Source organism: Salvelinus namaycush, chromosome 20 (assembly GCF_016432855.1).
Source record: "Salvelinus namaycush isolate Seneca chromosome 20, SaNama_1.0, whole genome shotgun sequence".
Taxonomy (NCBI): domain Eukaryota; kingdom Metazoa; phylum Chordata; class Actinopteri; order Salmoniformes; family Salmonidae; genus Salvelinus; species Salvelinus namaycush.
Genome location: NC_052326.1, coordinates 18,803,484 through 18,828,678, shown reverse-complemented (window position 1 = coordinate 18,828,678; position 25,195 = coordinate 18,803,484). Strand labels below are relative to the sequence as shown.

At 41.1% G+C, this 25,195-nt stretch overlaps 1 protein-coding gene across 1 annotated transcript in view; it reads left to right on the top strand.

The window, feature by feature from the left end:
- LOC120065618 (synaptoporin-like) overlaps positions 1–15,501 on the top strand; it is a 38,453-nt gene extending 22,952 nt beyond the window's left edge. Inside the window, exons 3-6 of the mRNA XM_039016674.1 lie at positions 12,854–12,981; positions 14,266–14,464; positions 14,671–14,862; positions 15,244–15,501. Coding sequence (XP_038872602.1) covers positions 12,854–12,981; positions 14,266–14,464; positions 14,671–14,862; positions 15,244–15,501 — 777 coding nt within the window. The remainder of the gene's footprint in view (positions 1–12,853; positions 12,982–14,265; positions 14,465–14,670; positions 14,863–15,243) is intronic.
- Positions 15,502–25,195: the final 9,694 nt, after the last annotated feature.

The following is a 25,195-nucleotide window of genomic DNA, read 5'->3' as shown; positions in this document are numbered from 1 at the left end:
GATCTTTCAGAGTGCCATTGTTCTTAGATTGGATGCGTTTACCAGACTAATTGGTCTTTAGTTTGTAGATTTCCTTAACCATTTCAACATGTAGCTACTGCTACATGCTCTCTGGTCTTGTCCTTTGGTAATGTAGTTGTTTAAAGCATTTTGCAACATCCGGATCACGCCTTAGTCTGCATGGTCTATAGAGTGGTAGCCATTTCAACGTGAGGACCCCATCCCTGCGTTGTCTTGACTAAATGTACATTTTGTCATGAGTCCTTTTATTAACTCTGGGGAAAGGGGCATTCCATGATGTTTGGCTATAATGTCTGTGCTCATGATGGCGTGGCCACTGACTGGATAATCTTTACATTAAAAAAAAACATTTTCTCATTTAGAAGCTTAAAGTCACATTTCATCTTCTCACAAATAGTTTCATATTTAATCATATATGTTATTTTACTAGGCAAGTCAGTTAAGAAGACATTCATATTTACAATGACAGCTTACCAGGGAACAGTGGGTTAACTGCCTTGTTCAGGAGCAAAATGACAGATTTTTACCTTGTCAGCTCGGGGATTTGATCCAGGAACCTAGATGTGACCATTAAAACTGATTAGAATACAGAAATATATATAACCTTTTGAGGTTACCGTACTGAAAAGTATTTCTCTGTGGTAACAAAGGGATTCTCAACTTTCATTTTGGCAGAGTGGGGAAAGGAGTTTCTGTATTTATGACTGTCATAAAACAGCCAACTTCCCGCTCTCCCGCTCTACGAGAGAGAGCGCTCTGTAGAGCATACCCACTGTAACCTGATCCTTCAGATCTTCACAGGAGAGTCATGACAGCACCCACCTTTAATGGCCGTGAGTGCCCTTTTTTCAATATGAAATACATATCAGACCAGAAAGCTGGGACCGTTTTCTCTTCAACAGTAACAACAGTTGTTGCTTTCAATACAGTGTTTTTCCCGCAATTAAATGTTGAAATATTGTACAATCAGAAAGCATTTCACAAAGGCGCGAGAGAGAGAGTGAAACTGCACTGCTTCAAAGCAGCAAGCAGGAACTCTGTAGTCCAGACTGCTGTCTGATTGACCATTGGGCAAGGTGTAAATATTTTGGAAGCCTCTATTCATTCAACCAGTTTGAATGCAAAAGAAGCCATCCACCCTTCAAGGGCAATCAGCAGAACAATATAATTTCTGAGAGCATGTGAGAAGTCTTAATGGTGCGCTGTCATTTATGACAGCAATAATGAAAAAGTTTTATCAAATTGTCCCAAATGTAATCGACTGTTTTTAAGAATGTAATCCGATTCATTTTTTAAAAAGTAATCTGGGTTGATTACAGTTATTTTTTTGTAATCAGATTACGTAATCCCCGTTACATGTAACCTGTTACTACCCAACACTCCCACTGGGCAAAAACTGAATTAAGATTGTTTCCTCATCATTTCGAAAAAATGGCATGTGATGATGTTGAATCAACATGGAAAACTGATTGGATTTTTTTCACCTAATTTTTCACCTAAATCCAATGACATGGTGACACTTTTTGTTGATTTCACGTTTAATAAAAAAACGTCAGTTGACAACTCAACCAAATGTAAATCAAAACTAGACGTTGAACTGACATCTGTGCACCGTGGGTTGTGTGCTTGTTTGCTTTTAATAAGCCCCTGATCCCTCAACCAAAACAGTGTGATGTTAGCGGTAAATGCCATATCGCAGTACTTAAAGCACTGAATGTATTTGTTTCTGCCATCCTGCTGTGCTTCTCTGTGCTTGAGATTAGACAATGAGAAGAGACTTACAGTATACCTTGGTAAATGGGGTGTTAAGAGAACGGAGAGACTGATACAGTACATTGTAGATGTGCTTTAGAATGTCCTCTCCTAGCCTAGCATCCTGCTCTGCTCACTGCTGGACACCGTATGTGCTCCTCTGTTGCAATGCCACCTTAGGGAGAATACAAAATGCTCCACAGCAGCTAGCACACATATGGAGCCACTGTACTGCCGTGGAGAGGACAGAGAGTAGGACTATGGGATGGTCAGATGGAGATTTCTTTACCTTTATCGATCTTTGATTTATGCAGGACAGGCGTGTGTCATGGAGAAAGAAATTAGGATTTTTTATTTTACATGATCATGAGAATTATGATTCGGTCTCTCTCTCGCTCTCTCTCACACACACTCACACACTGCACATATGAAGCTCAGTTAATTAAATAAGGAGATGACATAAGGCTGTCTCAGCCAGCAGCCTAACCAGGAACACATTACAGCACTATTACAGTTTTTCTCAATTGCTAAAACACAATTTCTGAAACCTTGCTCCATTTCCTGAAAACATTCAACACAAAACCTCATCTTCAAGCACTATTTACATAACCTCTGACTCCTCTCGCAAAATGAAACATTCGCCTCAAAACAGTTTTACCTGTGTTCAAAATCAAACACTGCTCTCAAATCATAAACAAAGTGATCAAAATGATATACACTCTCAAGCAGTCAGTAAACAATACACCGAAAAATAGAAAACACATTGTTCAAAACATACAATTCTCAGGGAGAAGTACATTTTTAATCTAAAAAAAGATTCATATTTTTCCGTCATTGTCTTTTGATGAACGAAAACATGTTCTATCATAGTAGCTCAAAATTGATCAGAAATTACTACTCTGCTTTTTGCAATTTTGTTTTTTGTTCTTCCTCCTCCTTGTACCCCTATTTTTACAGACTGTACCCTGCATCTCACAAACTTGTCCTTTGTCTCTGTGATACTGTAATTCTTGTTCTTTGTTGATATGAACCTGCAACCAGTCAAAATCTATTGAGCAGTCAGTACTGTTAATACATGGAAAGCACAATGTTCAGGGCCATACAATTTGTCCATTGTACAGTATACAGCCTACAATGCACTGTACTATAGTATACAATACTAAAAGGGACACAAATCAAAGGAGTAAACATGTGATCAATGTGCTTCTTCTTGTCTTTGGGCTGGGTCAGGCCAGAGCACTTCGTCGACATCACAAGCAATATTGTCCCTCCTGAGGCAACGGGGGAAGAAGCCTCTTGTGCCGTATCCAGCCCTGACATGATTCCTCACCTATATCACCACAGGCTAAATCCATGGCTTGCAGCAGATTTACTCTGGTGTAGGGTTGTCTATCATACACTTTCCATCTCCAAGAGGAGAAAAACTCCTCAATCGGATTCAGGAAAGGCGAGTATGGAGGGAGGTACAAGTTCATAAACTGCCCATTGATGTGAAACCATTCCCTTACCTGAGCAGCTCGGTGGAAACTGACATTGTCCCACACTATCACATAGGTGGGAATGGGATTCTCATTTAGCTCTTGACCCTGCTGCTCTTGAACCTGCTGCTCAAATAAAATATCTCTTAGATTGGCAATAAATCTTAGAAGGTGCTGGGTGTTATATGGCCCGAGTGTAACATGGTGATGTAGAACACCATGGTTGCTGATAGCAGCACAGATTGTGACATTGCCACCTCGTTGACCAGGGACATCAACAATGGCCCGCTGTCCAATCATGTTTTTCGGCCTCTCCTTCTCCTCTTTGTTAGATTGAAGCCTGCTTCATCGACAAAGATGAACTCATGGGGTCTGTCCAAGGATTCCAAGTCAAATATTGTCTGTGTAGAAATACAATATACTGTATGTAGGATTTTGTAAGTCGTACAGAGACAGTGCTATACTGTAGAGTACAATTAGGCTTCTGATTCACATACATTGTATGTACTGAAGAGTAATGTCATTCACATAGTATGTGTTAGTACTGTAGACAATCTGGATTACAGTAAATGTTTCTGAATGTACACTTACTTGCACATACTGAGCTCGCAGTTCTTTCACCCTTGGTGAGTTGTGCTCAAAAGGTACTCTGTATACTTGTTTCATTCGCATCCTGTTACGATGGAGGACACGGTCAATTGTGGAAATGCTCACACTGTCGATTCCCTGGAAGTGTGTGTTGTCTTGTATCACTCGTTCCTGAATTTCTCTGAGTCGTATTGCATTATCTTGAAGGACCATGCCAACTATAACGGCCTCTTGCTCCCGAGTGAATATAACTGTCCTTCCACCTGCATGTGGCAGCCTTGCAATTCTACAAAAAGTAGTTGTGCAGTTACAAAACATATTCATGCAGTACAATACATACAGTGATTAACTTTACAAATGTCTATTGAAACAGCTGCATATAGTGTAGTACAGTAAATTTGCAATTACAAAAATACAGTAGTATACTGTACCTGTTCTCTTCTCTGAATGTCCTTACTATGGTGGACACAGAAAATCGGCTCAAATTGGGTTGCACTCTAAGTCCTGCTTCCCTCATTGTCAGTCCATGGACAAGAACATGGTCTATAACTGTTGCTCGAATTTCATCAGATATTTCCACTCTTTGTCTTCCTCTTCCTCTTCGTCCTCCTCTTCCTCTTTCTTGCCCTCCTCCTCTTCCTCCTCATCGCCCACCTCGCATACGCACTCGTCCTCGTCCTCTCACATTGTTTCTTCTATCCATTCTCAGACTTTCTCCTTCCCACCTTCAACAACCTGTTTGCTCTCTGAACTGGCTTATATTGGTTGTGTCGCATCATTTGAAACAGGTTAAATCAATTTTGAGTGGCTGTGTTCAATCAATGACATGTGTTCTCTATTTGTATTTGATTGTTGCCACTTGTGTTTACCGGTATGGATGACATGTGCATTAGAGTGCAGAATGTGTTTTGAGAATGAGAATGTGTTTAGAGTTTTGCTGAAAAGTCTAAGTGAGATCTGCAGATTGTGTTTTACCATGTGAAATGGTTTAAGGTATTGACAACAGACTGCATAATTAGCTAAATGAGTCCAGGCAACTGAGAACTTTGTTCAGCCAATGGGTTTTAGTGTTTTAGCAATTGAGAAAAACTGTAATGAAACACTTCCCACACTGGACTGTACGGTCTACCTATTTACTACACTACCTACTTACTATACTACCTACTTACTACACTACCCTCTTACTGAACTACCTACTTACTACACTACCCTCTTACTAAACTACCTTCCCCTTAATATCCATTTACCACCACAAGGTGGCACAGATCACCTGATATTGGCTGTGTTAATATGTGGTGTACAGCATATGACGAATGTGATGTTCAGTTATTGTACATTAGTTCAAGCATACACTTTCACTCTCTTTTGTAACAGTTTTAAATGCCTCATTTAGGATTATTAAAAGTTAAATGTTTTCAATGAATTGTCCGTTAATGGAAGGGCTTCCATCTTCACTGTAGTTAGTGCTCAGTAGTACCCATTACCTCCAGTAGAGGGAAGCAAACTGAACTGTAAACTCTTAATGGCCCAGTGCAGTCTAAAACATGATTTCCCTGTGATTTATATATATATACTGAGTATACCAAACATTAGGAACACCTTCCTAATATTGAGTCCCCCCCCCCCCCCCATCAATAAGGGATCATAGCTTTCACTTCGATTTACCTGGTCAGTCTATGTCATGGAAAGAGCAGGTGTTCTTAATGTTTTGTATACTCAGTGCATTTCCGCGCTATGAGGTTGGAATAATACTGTGAAGTTGTGAAAATTATGAGCTGTTTGAAAAGACCTCTTAAAATTTCAGCCTGACCACCAGGCAGTAAATTGGTTAATAGACCAGTTAGTCAATATTGACGCTCGTACCCAGGTGAGTGTGTGAGGTCAAGCTGCATAATCTGAAAATGGCAGAAGACATTTAATCAGCCTTTCCAGGAATTGAAACCAAACTGCCATCTCCTCCTTTTGGCAAGCTGGCCATCCAGCTGCCTGTAATGGCGGAATGGAGCTGCATGCTAAGTAGGTGTCAGCTCTGATTATGGTGATCATGGTTTTGAGCAGCCTGTAGGAAAATAGCTTTATATGGAAAATGGGCTTGGAGAGACCAAGATAAAGAGGAGGAGATGGTGTGTCCTGCTGAGATGCATTGAGAGGGACTTGTAGTGGAAGTACTGCTGCTTCTCTCTTTACCGCTTGGGGGGACTCTACCCTGTGTCTTCGATGAAGAAACTAGCCTGTGTTTCAGATCAGTGGGTATGAAGGAGAGGAGACAAGGAAATAACTAGTGAGATTCATCTTTGGAGTGCATAACTGAAGTAGTTCAACATAATTTCTTCAAATCACAGAGGCAAAAACAAAGTATAATCCAACAAGTATTAGGCCCACTGCTCTTTGGGGAACATAGGCCACGGACCACTGCTATCCATCATACGCTAGTTCTCTCCAATTTCTTCCATCCTATGTCTGTTTTGTTGGTGCCTGATTCAATTAACATGTGTTCCATGGGTGCCCTCTTTTTCTGTTTCCCTTGGGGGTTCCAGGAGAAAGATGGTCTGGTGATGTTGGATGGGAGCTTTTGGAGAGTATGTCTGATCCATGACCCTGTTCTCCTCCAGACCTCCTTTAAGAGATAATACATTTTTTCAGTTAGAAGAGAGGCAGCAAGGGTGAATTCAATGAGAATGAAGGGATATTTGGGATGTAGTTCTCCCCATGTATACAAAACCTTTGTTGATAATATTGATCCACTAAACCAGGAAAACCTCCTAGTTCCCTATACATTGTGAAAAACTTTCTTTAACATCTTTGTAGGTGGAGAGCTTGACACACAGGCTATCCACATGACCTTTGACATCAGCCCTCGCCTCCCACACCAGACCTAAAGGCCCACAGCAGCTAAGGGTCATACTGTACTATTCAGTTCATTCATGGGAGGTAAATTGTAATGTGATGACAAAGAAATATATCCTGTTATTTCATCATTATACACTACATTACTAAATGTATGTGGACAACTGCTCGTTGAACATCTCATTCCAAAATCATGGGCATTATTATGAAGTTGGTCCCCTCTTTGCTGCTTTAATAGCCTTCACTCTTCTGGGAAGGCTTTCCACTAGATGTTGGAACTTTGCGGCGGGGACTTGCATCCATTCAGCCACAAGCATTAGTGAGGTCGGGCACTGATGTTGGGTGATTAGGCCTAGCTCGCTGTCGGCTTTCCAATTCATCCCAAAAGTATTTGATGGGGTGGAGGTCAGGGCTCTGTGCAGGCCAGTCAAGTTCTTCCACACCGATCTCAACAAACCATTTCTGCATGGACCTCGCTTTGTGAACGGGGGCATTGTCATGCTGAACCAGGAAAGGGCCTTCTCCAAACTGTTGCCACAAAGTTGGAAGCACAGAATCGTCTAGAATGTCATTATATGCTGTAGCGTTAAGATTTCCCTTCACTGGAACTAAGGGACCTAGCCCAAACCATTATTCCTCCTCCACCAAACTTTAGAGTTCGCACTATGCATTCGGGCAGGGAGCGTTCTTCTGGCATCTGCCAAACCCAGATTCATCACTCCAGAGAACGTTTCCACTGCTCCAGAGTCCAATGGCAGCCAGCTTTACACCTCTCCAGCCGACACTTGGCATTGCACGTGGTGATCTTAGGCTTGTGTGAGGCTGCTCGGCCATGGAAACCCATTTCATGAAGCTCCAGACGAACAGTTCTTGTGCTGACGTTGCTTCCAGATGGAGTGTTGTGTTGCTTCCGGTAGTGAGTGTTGCAACCGAGGACAGACGTACTTCAGTACTCGGTCCGTTTTGTGAGCTTGTGTGGCCTAGCACTTCGCGGCTGAGCCGTTGTTGATCCTAGACATTTCCACTTCACAATAACAGCACTTACAGTTGACTGGGGCAGCTCTAGCAGGTCCGAAATTTGACGAGTTGGAAAGGTGGCATCCTATGACGGTGCCTCGTTAAGTCACTGAGCTCTACAATAAGCCCAGTCTACTGCCAATGTTTTATCTATGGAGATTGCATGGCGGTGTGCTCGATTTTATACACCTGTCAGCAACAGGTGTGGCTGAAATAGCCAAATCCACTAATTTGAAGGTGTGTCCACATACACTCAGATACACTATACAAAAGTATCTGCGTACATATACCTGGTTTGAGACAGAGTTTGGAGCCGAGGTTCAATGCTCAGTGGTGTAGACTACTGTGATTAATATAACTACCTCCAAGCTGCCATGTCAGGCTTATAACACTAATCTGTGTCTTGAGGTAGAACTTCTATGTGCGTTTTCATAGGTATTAGAAACATCTCACTGGAGAACTATAGACAGGGAGGTGTTCCCTCAAAGGGATGTTGTATCTTTTGCTTTCTTTCATTTCGTTATCATTACGTCATGAATTTTACCAGATACAATGAATACATGGAATCACAGTTTTTTTCCTTATAGCCGTAGCATTTTCTTCTATCATTGCCACAGAGAATTATCTGTTTGTATTTTTACAATAGAAATGATAACCTATGCAATATTAAACTACAGATCTGCATTTGTCACAGCCTGTGATTCCTCCCGATAGTCCCAGATAGAATTGGTAACACCCCATTAGTCCTGGCCTCAGAGGAAGGACAATCCCCCAGGCTCTAGGATTAGGGAGCACACTCAAAACCACTGCATTGCTTTAAGGACAGGACGTGTATTAAATCATATTAAATGTTATTGTTCCTCATTCTTCCAACACCTCCCTTAAGGTACTCCAGTACTGACCCTCATATCTCCCTCAATGATCCAATCATAGACATTACAAGTGTATTGGAGTATTATAGCCCATCTGCATGTCGGCACAGCACAGCTACAGCCAACAGGTCTGGACCTTAATGGCGTAGGTAGTGTTCTTGCCCTGTTACTGTAGGGTTGCTGGGTCCAGCCCCGCTCTAGTTGGTTAGAGCGTTGGGCCAGTAATCGAAACGTTCTGTCATTCTGCCCCTGAGCAAGGCCGTTACCCCACTGCTCCCTGGGCGCCGGAGACGTGGATGTCGATTATGGCAGCCCCCCGCACCTCTCTGATTCAGAGGGGTTGGGTTAAATGTGGAAGACACATTTCAGTTGAATGCATTCAGTTGTACAACTGAGGAGGCATCCCCCTTTCCCTTTCCTACTCAACTGCTACAGAATGACCATGCTTGCCTAACTCTCCCTGTTGAGTCTATGATTATGACTATTGGTTTCTCTAATGACAGTATTTCCTCTGACTGTTTTACAGTTGAAGTCGGAAGTTTACATACACCTTAGCCAAATACATTTAACTCAGTTTTTCACAATTCCTGACATTTAATCCAAGTAAAATTTCCCTGTTTTAGGTCAGTTAGGATCACCACTTTATTTGAAGAATGTGAAATGTCAGAATAATAGTAGAGAGAATTATTTATTTCAGCTTTTATTTCTTTCATCACATTCCCAGTGGGTCAGAAGTTTACATACGCTCAATTAATATTTGGTAGCATTGCCTTTAAATTGTTTAACTTGGGTCAGACGTTTCGGGTAGCCTTCCACAAGCTTCCCACAATAAGTTGGGTGAATTTTGGCCCATTCCTCCTGACAGAGATGGTGTAACTGAATCAGATTTGTAGGCCTCCTTGCTCGCACACGCTTTTTCAGTTCTGCCCACAGATTTTCTATAGGATTGAGGTCAGGGCTTTGTGATGGCCACTCTAATACCTTGACTTTGTTGTCCTTAAGCCATTTTGCCACAACTTTGGAAATATGCTTGGGGTCATTGTCCATTTGGAAGACCCATTTGCGACCAAGCTTTAACTTCCTGACTGATGTCTTGAGATGTTGCTTCAATATATCCACATAATTGTCCATCCTCATGATGCCATCTATTTTGTGAAGTGCACCAGTCCCTCCTGCAGCAAAGCACTCCCACAACATGATGTTGCCACCCCCATGCTTCACGGTTGGGATGGTGTTCTTCGGCTTGCAAGCCTCCCTCTTTTTCCTCCAAACATAACAATGGTCATTATGGCCAAACAGTTCTATTTTTGTTTCATCAGACCAGAGGACATTTCTCCAAAAAGTATGATCTTTGTCCCAATGTGCAGTTGCAAACCGTAGTCTGTTTTTTTTAATGCCGGTTTTGGAGCAGTGACTTCTTCCTTGCTGAGCGGCCTTTCAGGTTATGTCGATATAGGACTCGTTTTACTGTGGATATAGATACTTGTGTACCTGTTTCCTCCAGCATCTTCACAAGATCCTTTGCTGTTGTTCTGGGATTGATCTGCACTTTTCGCACCAAAGTACGTTCATCTCTAGGAGACAGAACATGTCTCCTTCCTGAGCGGTATGACGGCTGCGTGGTCCCATGGTGTTTATACTTGCGTACTATTGTTTGTACAGATGAATGTGGTACCTTCAGGTGTTTGGAAATTGCTCCCAAGGATGAACCAGACATGTGGAGGTCTACAATTTATTTTCTGAGGTCTTGGCTGATTTCTTTTGATTTTTCCATGATGTCAAGCAACGAGGCACTGAGTGTGAAGGTAGGCCTTGAAATACATCCACAGGTACACCTCAAATTGACTCAAATGATGTAAATTAGCCTATCAGAAGCTTCTAAAGCCATGACATAATTTTCTGTAATTTTCTAAGTGGTTTAAAGGCATAGTTAACTTAGTGTATGTAAACTTCTGACCCACTGGAATTGTGATACAGTGAATTATAAGTGAAATAATCTGTCTGAAAACAATTGTTGGAAAAATTACTTGTGTCATGCAAAAAGTACATGTCCTAACCCGACTTGCCAAAACTATAGTTTGTGGAGTGGTTGAGAAACGAGTTTTAATGACTCCAACCTAAGTGTATGTAAACTTCCGTCTTCAACTGTACTTTGTCAGGCCTGTAATTTACACTATAAAGATCCTTCACGTTGAAAATATTTTCTTCTCTGTTTCATTCTCCGTCTGTGTGTCTCTGTCTTTCTCAACCTGTCTCACTCTTCCTTGGGTGGGTACTCCAGACATTGCTAGCCATAGCCGTATCGCTGCCTCTGTATAAGTCTGCAGGGTGAGTCCACCACAGAGAGAGTTGTTGAACGATTATTGGAATCTGTGTGGGGGGCTAGACAGACTGACAATAGTGAAGGTGAACAGGTGGTCATGGGTAAGTTGACAGAGGACTGGAGGAGACTGAGGCAGGAATTCCTTTAACCACAACGTGGTATATTTACTGGGTAGTCAGTCTGTGCTGCATAACAAAAGGAAAAAGAATAACATGTATCCAATCAAATTCATAATCACAAAAGTCTAATCATAACATTCATTATTAACATAATTAGGTAATTCAGTTCAATAGGAATTCAATATGAATCATGATTGAGTTATTTAGGATCCTAACCATAAATCATAATCATGAGAATAATAATGCAAATAAATCGATCAGTTATCAGTTATTCAGTCAATAATCTCAATCAGTTTGATATCAGGATTTATCAATTCACCAAATAATAATTACATTTCATATTTCATCCTTCCAGGTTTGTTTTCATATGTACATGTCATTTCGTTACATTTTAACCAGATATCAATGGCATAATTGACCTGTGATGATCTATAGGGCCGTGATCATTGCCCATTGACATAACACAATAGGTTTGAAGCGTGCGCTCCAAGCTGCGCTCCACAGTAATAACTATAAACAATAACTGATGACCCGCTCTCCCGATCGCTACAGATAGTTTTGATGAAAGATAACAGAATCGTGGACGCACAGAATGTCTGGATTAGACAGAGTTGGGGCGATTTCCTCCTTTTAATGAGATGAGATCTGTCGGACATTTCCGACTGACCTAATTAAAGCACTCTGGCCCAGCTGCGCAAATGGCAATTAATTAAACAACGATTCCACCAACTCTATGGGCCTTTTCTATAGTGGTTCTGGATATGAATTACCTGTGTCTGGGAGGAGGCCTAATTGAAATTGACCACTGCTTTGCCTGCCGGAATACAAAATAATTGTTTGGAGGGATTAGTGCTGCTAGCTTGGCCTTCATGTTTATCTTTGACATGACAGCTGATTTGGCATGGGTCCCCAGATCCTCAAAAAGTTATACAGCTGCACCATCGAGAGCATAGTGACCGGTTGCATCACCGCCTGGTATGGCAACTGCTCGGCATCTGACCGTAAGGCGCTACAGAGGGTAGTGCGTACGGCCCAGTACATCACTGGGACCAAGCTTCCTGCTATCCAGGACCTATATAATAGGCGGTGTCAGAAGAAAGCACATAAAATTGTCATGGACTCCAGTCACCCAAGTTATAGACTGTTTTCTCTGCTACCGCACGGCAAGCGGTACCTTAGCGCCAAGTCTAGGACCAAAAGGCTCCTTAACAGCTTCTACCCCCAAGCCATAAGACTACTGAACAATTAATCAAATGGCCACTGGACTATTCATTGACCCCCCCCCCCCCCCCCCCCCCCCCCCCCCCCCCCCCCCCCCCCCCCTTTGTTTTGTGCTCTGCTGCTATTATCTATGCATAGTCACTTCACCCCTACCTACATGTACAAATTACCTCAACTAACATGTACCCCCACACACTGACTCTGTACCAGTACCCACTGTATATAGCCTCGTTATTGTTACGTTATTGTGTAACCTTTTTTATTTTATTTTTTTACTTTAGTTTATTTGGTAAATATTTTATTAACTCTTCATGAACTGCACTGTTGGTTAATGGCTTATAAGTAAGCATTTCACGGTAAGGTCTACCTACAGTAGTTGTATTCGGCGCATGTGACAAATAAAGTTTGATTTGAATTGATGGATGCATAAATATTTTAGAGAAAATGACAGCAAGACATGTTAGCCCTGAGGTTCTTCTAGTTCTCAGTTTGTTGGGTCTTTAGTAATGTCCTCTCAGACTTTAAACAGATTAGTTATTAAATGGTTAGGCAATTTACTCCTGAACAGAGTTCCAAATCAATAATGTTGTGGTTTTTGTTTGTGTTTCTCAACAGCTTTTTTCAATTTTTGCATTTGCGACATGTGGAGGCTACAGTGGACAGCTGTGGGTCAGTGTGGACTGCCAGCTTGACAAGGCCAGCAGCAACCTCAGTATTGGCATCGATTTTGCCTATCCTTTTAGGTACGAAACTCTCTCTAGTAACATTTCAGACAGATAATAGTAATTAGTGATGTGCAGTTCGCGAACGATTCTTTCTTTTTAAAGGACTATTTTTACTGACTCGAGGGTCATGATACATTTTGCCGAGTGACTCATTCATTTTAGTTTGACCTGCTTGCCACAATGAATCCTACAGCTGGATTATTATGTGCTTCTCCGGCTCAGCGGTTCCAGAGACGTACTCCAACCACCAACGGTCTGTCATATGTACGCGCAGGAAAATAGATCATGCTGAATGCAGCAAGGGGAACAAAAATACATATTTACAACTAATAATTTATCGTATGGTGCAAGAGTGAATGTAATTAATTGATTATTGAATGTTATTGATGGACACAGCTTTGTCGAACCAAAACACAGCCTTCACAGCCTGCCTTTGCTCAACAAACTCGAACTCGTTCATTAATCGGGCTACTGTAGTTTGCAAACGTTATGTGCTTATCTCCCTCGCGGCAGTCAAGTAATTTCAAAAAGAGTTATCCACAATCTAGTCTGGTTGCGGCCACAATTTAACCTAATTTCAAAGGTATCAATAAATAATCGTATTTATATGCCTAGCCATCACAAATGTTTGAAGCACATTTTTGTAAATCCCAGTCACAAATGACAGCTCCGATAAGCCCCCTATGATGAACGAGAGGCTTGTAGAATCATTTGTTTTTAGGTAATCGTTCGCTGGTAGGGGGTCCTGCGCGGTCTGGGCATTACTGACTCAAATTAATGAAATTAGTCAATATTTGTTCTTCGGACTGAACGAGTCGATCAGATCAGCGTCAGTAAAAAGAGTGCAGTGCAGCCCCATTAACATTTTAAATAATCCAAAGAGAATAGGAGTCACCATCTCCAGAACTATTGCCCCTCATTAAAATGCCTTCTTTGTCAATGTGTTACTGTTTATTTGCGTACGAATGTGCGTGCGTGTAAAGTATACGTTTCAACACCAGCCTAGTGGGTTAATATTTGAGACAATGTCAGATGTATTTTCTAACACCATATGGAAGATTTAGTCAAGGCAATTAAGATCCATCTGTTTAGCACTGTAAACTGAGGCCAAACACATTTATTAGCACCAGACAAGATGTCTGAAATGCTGTCAGTGGTAGCTTTGCTAATATTTCACTCAGAGACACACGAGATAAGAGCCTCAGTGGTCTTTTGATTACTTTTAACAGACTTATTTTCTCCATTATTTAAAGAGTGACTACAGGTGTTTTAGACTCCTCTGTTCCCCCCTCTCTGTGGAAGGTTGCACCAGGTGTCCTTCGAGGCTCCGCTGTGTGAGGGGGGGAGGAGGGAGAGGCTCTTTCTCATCGGGGACTACACTTCCTCGGCTGAGTTCTTTGTCACCATCGCTGTGTTCGCCTTCCTCTACTCCTTCATGGCCACCATAGTCTACATCTTCTTCCAGAACAAGTACCGCGAGAACAACCGAGGCCCTCTGATCGTGAGCTGCTCACCTTTCACGCTTTTCCATGTTCAATTTTACATTTTGAATAAGATAGTATGCTATGTGTTTGTAGTGCTTCCATGCGGCAATATATATTTCAGACAATATATTTTGTATATTGTACTCCCTGCACCTTTGACATCTGCTGGTTGTGCAAACAGTAACTTGAACAATATTCAGTAACATGTCCCCCTCCCCCTCAGGACTTTATAGTGACCGTGGTGTTCTCCTTCATGTGGCTGGTCAGTTCTTCAGCCTGGGCTAAAGCCCTGTCGGACATCAAGGTGGCCACAGACCCAGATGAGGTGCAGGAGCTCATGTCTGCCTGTAAGGTCATGACCAACAAGTGTGGCTCAGTGCAAGGACCCCGCTGGTCAGGCCTCAATACCTCTGTGGTGCGTCAGACTGTGAACTGCACACTACCAAAACACACATTTTAAACCATAGTATGTTTGTTTTGCTGTGATACTCTGTCTCGGTCACACTTTATTTAGATAGTCCGGCTAGTCCATCTGTAGATACTCTACAGATGGTCATACTATCAACAAACTATCTGTTGATAAGCAACTGCTTGCTAAGGTTACAGTTAGGTTTAGAATAAGGGTTAAGGTTAGGGTAAGGATAAGGGTTAGGGTAAGGATAAGGGTTAAGGTTAGGGTAAGGATAAGGGTTAAGGTTAGGGTAGGTAGATAGTTGAAATCTTACTGATCTTACCAGTCTTTAGAGCATCTACAGATGGACTATCCAAATAAAGTGTTACCTCTGTCTCTCCCCAGGTTTTTGGCTTCCTAAACTTCGTCCTGTGGGCAGGAAACATCTGGTTTGTCTTCAAGGAGACTGGTTGGCATAAAGGAGGACCAGCCCGGTACGCTGGAGCGCCTCCCGAAAAACAGGCTGAGACATTCAACCAGCAGCAGCCCTACAACCAGGGCAGTTTTGACCAGTCAGGAGGCTACAGCGCCCAGGGAGACCAGGAGCAGGTATCAGAATACAGTCCTGTGGGCGGACCCACCTCCTTCTCCAATCAGATGTAGCCTTGCAGTCTGATTGTCACACTGATGGGGTTGCAGTTCTTAGGTAGAAATATTCCGGTGCCAGAAAAAGTAAGTTGTCGATTGGTACAGTTAAACATAAGAATTTTGGAGTATTGTACATAAAACTAGATTTTGGTTACGTTTTTAGATGTGTTGTCCTGAATGTTGTATTGCCTGTGGGTTGAGTCTGTTTATAGTTTCTCTTTTGCTGTGCTAGGTGCTATGCCACAGACCATTTTAACTGGACGTCTTTTTCATTGTGGAAGAAAAATGTGGTATACAATTGTATAATTCTTGAAGTTTCCTACATAGTGTTGACAAAGTGCATGAAGTTGTGCTATGTGTTAGTATGCCTGTTTGTGCACATTGTATTTACGAAACCGTCAGGATTTCATCTCAGAGTTACAGTAAGGTATCAGCAGTAGTTTTACCTCACAAACGCAACATTTAAAGTGTTGGTCTCATTTTTCATGAGCAGAAATAAAATATCCCAGTAATTTTCCATATGCACAAAAAGCTTATTTCTCTTCAACTTTTCTGCACACATTAGTTTACATCCCTGTTAGTGAGCATTTCTCCTTTGTCAAGGTAATCCTGCATGTAGGGTTTATGTTCAGTGTAGTTACCTTTTCATTACACAAGATGCCCTTGCTCTAAAGGGGTTTTATGTGTTGGTTTGTGGGAAGTTTTTGATGTTAGTGTTAACAATTGTAAATGGGAAAAGTGTTTCTACCCGCTCTGTTTACAAATGGTCGCTCATGATTCAAATGAAAGGACTAGTTTTTTAAGCTGCGGTCAGACTACTGTGAAATGACGAATCATTTCATACACCTCCTAGAGCGAGCTAGCTGAGTCCATTTAAGCACAAGGCCCCAGTGAAAAAGGCCCAGAAGAACCTAGTTGCAATTAGAACAGTCAGCTCGGCCAAGCTTTTCTGTATAACCATTACTGAACCCCCTCCATTTTATCTGTCATGTTTTCTCTGTCTTGAATTCTATAAACAAAGTAATTCAGGTTTGTATGACTTTCAAAAGTTTGTGCAATTAATAAAAATATGCCTAATTAGACTATGTCTGATAATATTGATGATGATGATGATAATTAATTAAACCTGTGTCTTGAGCTCCAGAGATTATAGCTTGCATTAACCAGGTAACAAATACATATGAAAAAAATACAATAATTAAACGTCCATGTATGTACTTCCCTTCTGTCCGTGTAACATTGTAATGTGAACAATTTGAAAACCACTTACCAGTATTATTATTCTGTTCATGATTACTGAGTGTGGATGATATACAAGCAATTTGAATTATCCTAATAAAGATGTTACAGAATTCATTTTTTTATAGTGTGTTCTTTTTCTCTGGCATTTGCACAAAGAGCTTATGGGAACAATGGGTAGTCAGGCAGTGTCCCTAATGGGTTAGGCGCTAACTCCAGCACAAACTGACTAAGTCCTTACCCTGCCCCGACCAATGTCCCAGGTACCACTCACTGCCCAGATAGAATGCCGCCTCAAACACACCTCAGCCTGGTTACCAAATTATTGGGCCATGGCCCATGAGCGTCTGTCAGATGGTTGAGCAGAAACAGCGTTTCCCCAGAGAGTCAGGCAGTTATGTCTGTTGACCTTTGTTTGCTCCCTCACCAAAGTGAAGGAATTCTGCTAACAAACAAACCTAAACCCAGACAATTAAAAAGTGGCTTTATGTCTCAAAAAACAAGCTGATCAGTGTCTAGGAATCCCTGGGTGTTGAGTCCAGCAATCATTTGTCCCCAAGCTTTGGAATGCAATGGAATCTGGCTCCAATTGGTTTAACTTGGGAATCTAACAATGAGCATCTGACCTGAGAACTGATTCCTCCTTCTCGAAGTAAGAAAAGCTATTCAAGAATTGACTACATTTTCTATCCAAAAATTCACTGGATTAAAAAATTCATGATTTACTGATATTGGATCATTCTCCAGTATCATGCTTAATAACACCAATAGAAAATACATTTAGGGACAGAATTTGGAGAGTGAACAGAGTGCATCTTCTGAGCCCAAATGTTATTAAATACTGTAAATGGAAAAATAGAAACCTTTACCATTACAAATGTAGACATAGAGGACAGAGAAAAGACGACCCCCGATATAATTTGAGATGCCTTTAATTAAGGTGTACATTAAGGGAATGATAATCTCCTACTTGTCAAAAGTTAAATCTGATGTAGAAATTAAAGAAAAAGAAATCACTATTTTAGAAAAAGCCCATAAAAGTTAAAGAAGAAAACAACATTTCTACATTTAAGCAGGAATATGATTTTTTTTTACTTCTGAAGAGAGTCAAGAACTACAGGTTAAACTCAAAGAAAAATTGTTTTAAAAAATTGCCTTGTTCAGTGGCAGAACGACAGATTTTTACCTTGTTAGTTCGGGGATTCGATCCAGCAACCTTTCGGTTACTGTCCCAATGCTCTAACCACTAGGCTTATCCACTATGCTACATACCACCCCAAAATGCACAGAATAGAATACTATTAGGCTATTTCTTTACATTATAAACACGGCAATGCACAGATGGCAGTAATGTTCCATTAGTGGGAAAACACCATTATCAAAAGTGACCACAAATGTGATTATGCATGGAATGCTTTATTCTAAAGGTGCATCTTCATGGTGAAAATGATCTTCCCCAAACTTAAAACTCACTCACTGCTTATGTTTGCCAGTGAGGCTCTACACCCCTTGTAAAGCAGATTCGTGTGCTTCATTTTAAGAAGTTATTTGGCCACTTTAGATGTGATACAAACCTTATCAAAACATATAGGCCTATGGGCTAGGCTACATCAGGTGTGTGACTATGATTCAAAAAGTTGCACAAAAAAAAGACATGGTTTCTTGCCTTATGCTGGGCATCATTCACAAGTGATATTATTGACACCCATCAGACTATTCTTGATTTAATCTTGTCTTTACATATACTAAATCATGTGTGAAATTTGTTTTGATTTAGAATGGACTATTATCATGCACCTGTCTCGAAACTGGGGCAGTGGGAGAAAATGCACGTCATCTATACACTTAAATGGCAAATGAGGGGCTCCCAGGTGGCGCAGTGGTCTAAGACTGCATCGCAGAGTTTCTGGGTTCGCGCCCAGGCTCTGTCGCAGCCGGCCGCGACCGGGAGGCCCATGGGCAGCGCACAATTGGCCCAGCGCCGTCCGGATTAGGGAGGGTTTGGTCTCATTGTGCACTAGCAACTCCTGTGGCGGGCTGGGTGCAGTGCACCCAGTGCACTCCGACACATTGGTGCGGCTGGCTTCCGGGTTGGATGTGCATTGTGTCAAGAAGCAGTGCAGCGGGCTCATGCACCTGTCTCGAAACTGGGTTGTGTTTCGGAGGATGCATGACCTTCGCCTCTCCCGAGTCTGTACAGGAGTTGCAGCGATGAGACTACTACCAATTGGATACCACGAAATTGGGGAGAAAAAGGGATTTAAAAAAATAGCAAATGAAGGACGCTTTCCCGTGGTTTATTTATTTTCATACCAGCTAGGTAAGGAATGTGCTTAATATTAGGAAAGTTGATGAATAAATATAGTAGAGTTTTTGCCACATGGCCTCAAACTGTTTGATTTTGTTTCTCTCCATCGCCCACGCTCTTTACATTTTTAGATAGGGCATTGTGTAAATGACGGACGATTGGCCAATTTCCAGTTTTCTTTTGTATACTTACAAAAAAAAATATCATTGATGAGAAAAGTAGGCCATCACTCAGTTGCGTAGCCAATAGAAATGTTGTGCAACATGAGCTCATGGGCTCTCATGAAGTGTTTGATTAGATTTATAAGTGATTAGAGGGACAATAGAGTGTTGAGTACCAGGCCGTTAGCAAGTTTGGTAGGCTACTAATGACCATCAGCAGCATCAGAGCTTGGAGAAGCCTAATTATCATAACTAAACGGTCAGTGCCTAAACGGTTACGTGGAATTTGACTCATGACCACCGATGTGTAATATGGTCACCGCAACAGCCCTAGGTTGCACAATACTTTTCTCATCAATGATCTTTTTTTTGTAAGTATACAAACAACGGGAAATTGGCCAATCGTCTGTCATTTACACAATGGAAAAAGTTAAATGCTTTATTACCCTATCTAAACATGTAAAGAGCGTGTGCGATGGAGAGAAACAAAATCAAACAGTTTGAGGCGATGTGGCAGAAACTGATAAGGGCGCTGGAGATAGGGGTGGGGGCTAGTGGGTCTAGGCAGGTGTGATGTAGTGATGTTTGTATGATGTAGTCGTGTGTATGTTTTGTATTGTTAATCAAATATAAAATAACATCTTATAAAACAGAGAGTGTGTGTAAGTTGGTGGTCTGTTGATATCCCTCTAGTGGTGTGGGGGATGTGCTTTGGCAAAGTGGGTGGGGTTATATCCTGCCTGGTTGGACCTGTCCAAGTGTATCGTCGGACAGGGCCTCAGTGTCCCCCGACCCCCCCTGTCTCAGCATCTAGTATCTATGCTGCAATAGTCTATGTGCCGGGTGGCTAGGGTCAGTCTGTTATATCTGGTGTAATTCTCCTGTCTTACCTGGGTGTCCTGTGTGAATTTAAATTTAAGTGTGCTCCCTCTAATTCTCTCTCCCTCCCCTCCCGGAGACCTGAGCCTTAGGACCATGCATCAGAACTACCTGGCCTGATGACTCCTGGCTGTCCCCAGTTCACCTGGTCGGGCTGCTTCTCTAGTTTCAACTGTTCTCCCTGTGGCTATGGAACCCTAACCTGTTCCCTGGATGTGCTACCTTGTCCCGGACCTGCTGTTTTCGTCTCTCTCTCTCTCTCTCTCTCTCTCTCTCTCTCTCTCTCTCACTCACTCACTCACTCACTCACTCTCTCACTCACTCACTCACTCACTCACTCACTCACTCACTCACTCACTCACTCACTCACACACACACACACACCTGCTGTCTCGACCTCTGAATGCCCGACTATGAAAAGCCAACTGACATTTACTCCTGAGGTACTGACCTGTTGCACCCTCTACAACCACTGTGATTATTATTTGACCCTGCTGGTCATCTATGAGCATTTGAACATCTTGAAGAACAATCTGGACGTGTATTCTTATAATCTCTACCCGGCACAGCCAGAAGAGGACTGGCCACCCCTCAGAGCCTGGTTCCTCTCTAGGTTTCTTCCTAGGTTCCTGCCTTTCTAGGGAGTTTTTCTAGCCACCATGCTTCTGCATTGCTTGCTGTTTGGGTTTTAGGCTGGGTTTCTGTGTATTACTTTGTGACATCTGCTAATGTAAGAAGGATTTTATTAATCGATTTGATTCGATGGGGCCGGGAACTGTCCCATAGGCCTATTTGTGTGGTGCTAAAATGTTATAATGTTCCCTCTCCCCACGTGAGAATGTCTCACTTGCAAGTTTACTCCCTGCATAGCTTAACTGACGCTAAAATGGCTAACGTAGGCCTAACCGGAGAAATAAAAAGAAAGGTTAAAGGAATAGGCTACAATAGCATCATGGAAACAGGTGCTGCGCAAGTGAAATCCCCAGTTTGGAAGGACATCAACATGGTAGATGGATTATGGATACACAGCCTGCACAAAGTACAAGCAGTTAGGCCTATTTCTTTTCAATAGTTCAGTTAAGTATCAGTTAGGATTATTACATTAATTCAGGCTTTTGTTCATTAGACCATACACAGACCAAATAAAGTGTAAACCTGTGCAGTTGGTAAAAGCTTGAGCAGTGGTGTAAAGTACTTAACTTAAAATACTTTAATGTACTACTTAAGCAGGTGTATCTGTACTTTACTATTTTATTTTTGACAACTTTTACTTTTACTTCACTACAGTCCGAAAGAGAATAATGTCCTTTTTACTCCATAAGTTTTCCCTGACACCTGACACTTGTTACATTTTGAATGCTTAGCAGGACAGGAAAATGGTCCAATACACGCACTTATCAAGTGGACATCCCTGGTCATCCTACTGTCTCTGATCTGGCGGACTCACTAAACACACATGCTTCGTTTGTAAATTATGTCTGAGTGTTGGAATGTGCAACTGGCTATCCATACATTAAAATAACAAGAAAATGGTGCCTCTGGTTTGCTAAATATAAGGAATAAAAAATGATTTATACTTTTACTTTTGATACTTAGGTATATTTAAAACCAAATACTTTTACTCAAGTAGTATTTTACTGGGTGACTTTCATTTTTACTTGAGTCATTCTCTATTAAGGTATCTTTACTTTTATTCAAGTTTGACAATGGGTACTTTTTCCACCACTGAGTTTGAGTTGCCAATAGCTTACTAATGTAGCCTATTTTTGCAGCCTATATTCGACTCTGGGAATGGTTTATTGACGTTTTAATTAGGCCTAAACTATATGATTATCTAAACAATATTGCATGTAAATGTATTGTTTTGTTATGTCAGCTATATGCTTTCATTAGGTAAGAAGGCTAATTAGAATGCTCTTTTTCTCAAAGTTATTTGAGTGATGAATCGGATTGTGAAAATAAAAATATATCGTTCTTAATTCATGGCATGGTTTCCTTTTATCCAATGTTGAATAGACATGCAGAGAAATTAATTAATGTGGGGAAGGGAATTAGTAATAATAGCCTACTAATAACAATAACAGTAAAGCCTACTACATAAAAACAATGACATAAATTGATGTTATATGATGGGTAACGGATCGGCTCTTGGAACAATTCTATGCGGCGTGGTGAGCGTGCGGCTCCAAAAAACTGACCCGTGCATTACTCAATTACATTCTAGTGTGGCTATCTCGTGACTACCCTCCGAACACCTGATCATCATCAAGACATCAGAGTGCCCTCCTGTGGATATGTAGGTGCACTGCATCTCTCTGGAAGGGTTTTGGATCAGGGCACACTGTGCTAGTAGCATGGCCTGCCTGACTGGCTGCAGTGTTGTGCTGTGTGGCTTCTGGATCTCTGCGTTTCTCTCTGCTCCAAAAGGCTGTGGTCATTAAGAGCAGGACCAATGCACACCAGCTAAGAGGCCTTAACTCCACTCTGCAGACACTTTTCTCTGTCACACGTGACCGATGTCTCTCTCTGGATATCACTCTTTTATCCCATAGACACACCCTGATATCCAAGATCATGTATAGAATATGTATATTTTCTCTGATGTCAGGGTGTCTGTGTTGGGGTAACATAATGATATCCAGTGACAATATACTGTACACTGTAATGACTGGACATGGAAAAGCATAACTAAATTGCATAAATCATATAGGCCTAATCTCCTGAATTCATTCAAGGATCATCAAGGATTTATTCACGACCAAGGGTGTTTCAGCATTTTAAATAATGTGAACATTTTGTAATTTCTTTCAGGGCCATGAGTTGAAGCCAAAGTACCAGGAGATCTTTAGCTGAACTGGAGGAAGATAATGAGAGGAGGATAGCGCTCTAATACTTTCTGCTCCTCCTCAACAGCCTGTCTGTCACTTCAGATCTGCTGACAGAGATCCAGACAGCAAATTCCCCTCCATCTCTTTACCTCGTTAACTTGGCAACGCTCCATCTTTAAAAGACACAGCATCTCGCCAAATCTCCAGGCAGCAGGGTGGTACACTGGACCCTACAGTGTGACTCAACAATGGAACTGTCTTATTAAGTGAAACAAAGAGCCATCCTCTCTCTCTCTTACTCATCAGAACCAAATGATTTTCAGACCTTATTCAGGGTAATAATGATATTCAGTGTCAAGGGTGACTGATACAGAAAAATTATTTATTTCAATGAAAGAGTGTGGATGAAACCATGAAAAGCAATGGACATAACCATTGATGAGATCACAAAATTACAAGTCTAAAACTAAATTGAGAAACAAAAATGTATATATATATATATATATATACAAAAAATATATAGATTTATATATATATAGATATACTGATCCAAAGTTTTATATTATTCCAGGGTTTTTCTTTATTTTTTACAATTTTCTACATTGTAGAATAATAGTGAAGACATCAAAACTATGAAACAACACATATGGAATAATTTAGTAACCAAAAAAGTGTAAAATAAATCAAAATATATTTTATATTTGAGATTCTTCAAATAGCCACCCTTTGCCTTGATGACAGCTTTGCACACTCTATTTTAGAATAAGGCTGTAACTTAACAAAAAATGTCAACGGGTCTGAATACTTTCCGAATGTACTGTATGTATCTGTTTCAATCCAGTCCAGGCCACACCACCGGTCCATTGGGAAAAAAACAGACTTATCACTTATCTGGTGGGATAGGGACATCTAGTGGTGTAAAAAGAGGACAGCCCATAGAGGACATCCTACCAAACCTGTCTGTCATTGGGGATGTTGTAATCTCAGTTAACCCAGAGCTGAAGTCTCGTGTAATAGAACCCCACAGTGGAGGTGTCATAATAGCCATAAAACCTAGGGGTCAAACAGGGAAATGGTTCTAATAGTTTTTTAACCATTCCATTTTCTCATAGGAGATTTTAGAAACACTTAAAATAAGGGCTGTGTTTCACGTAGGTTTACCCTGGCGTGATGTTTTGATAATTGATTTGAAAATGGGAAAAATTAATGGTAGAAAAACAATTGGAACCATTTCCATCTTTGACCGCTAGGTTTTATGGGTATTATAACTCAAACTGTTGTACTCTATTGGTCAGATGCTCAATGTTTATTTAGTCTGTTCAAGTGTGGAAAGCCATTAGAACATATATTCCTTACATTTGTCATATCAATAATTGTATTTCTTTATATCAATAATTACATTTTTTAAATAAAAAAATTATTTATCAAATCTAAATATTATTATGTTTTTATCAATAATTCACATTTTCAATCATTTTTCTTTCAATTTCGAAATGTGGAGTAGGTTGTATACATTAGTAGGAAAAACATCTAATTTAATATTTTTTTTAATTTAATTCTAAGGAAACAAAACATGAAGACTGTCTCTCGGTGCTCTCTCCACCCTCCTGTTAATTGACATTCAAGGCACCAGAAACTGATTGGTTTAAATTTTAATAAATATATGCTAATATATTCCGAATTTTAACCTCATAACAGCCTCAATTCGTCAGGGCACAGACTCTACAAGGTGTCAAAAGCATTTCACAGGGATGCTGGCCCATGTTGACAATGCTTCCCACAGTTTTGTCAAGTTGGCTGGATGTCCTTTTGGTGGTGGACCACTCTTGATACACACGGGAAACTGTTGAGTGTAAAAATAACTGTTCTTGATACAAACCGGTGCGGCTGGCACCTACTACCATACCCAGTTCAAAGGCACTTAAATAATTTGTTTTGCCCATTCACCCTCTGAATGGCACACATACACATTCCATGTCTCAATTGTCTCAAGTCTTAAATATCCTTATTTAACCTGTTTCCTCCCCTTCAACTACATTGCTTGAAGTGGATTTAACAAGTGACATCAATAAGAGATCATAGCTTTCACCTGGTCTATAAAAACGGCTAACTGGAGCTCGTCTGAGTGGTCGGCTGTGAAAGGCCTAACTTGTGCTGATTGCTTAGGTTCTGCTCAACACAGTGCTGTCCAGTTAGAACACGATGTTGAGGCCCATTACTCTCTTAACTGTCAAAACACACACAAACACACACTTGAGTTACTGTCGACAATAAAAAGTCCTTCTCTCTTCGGA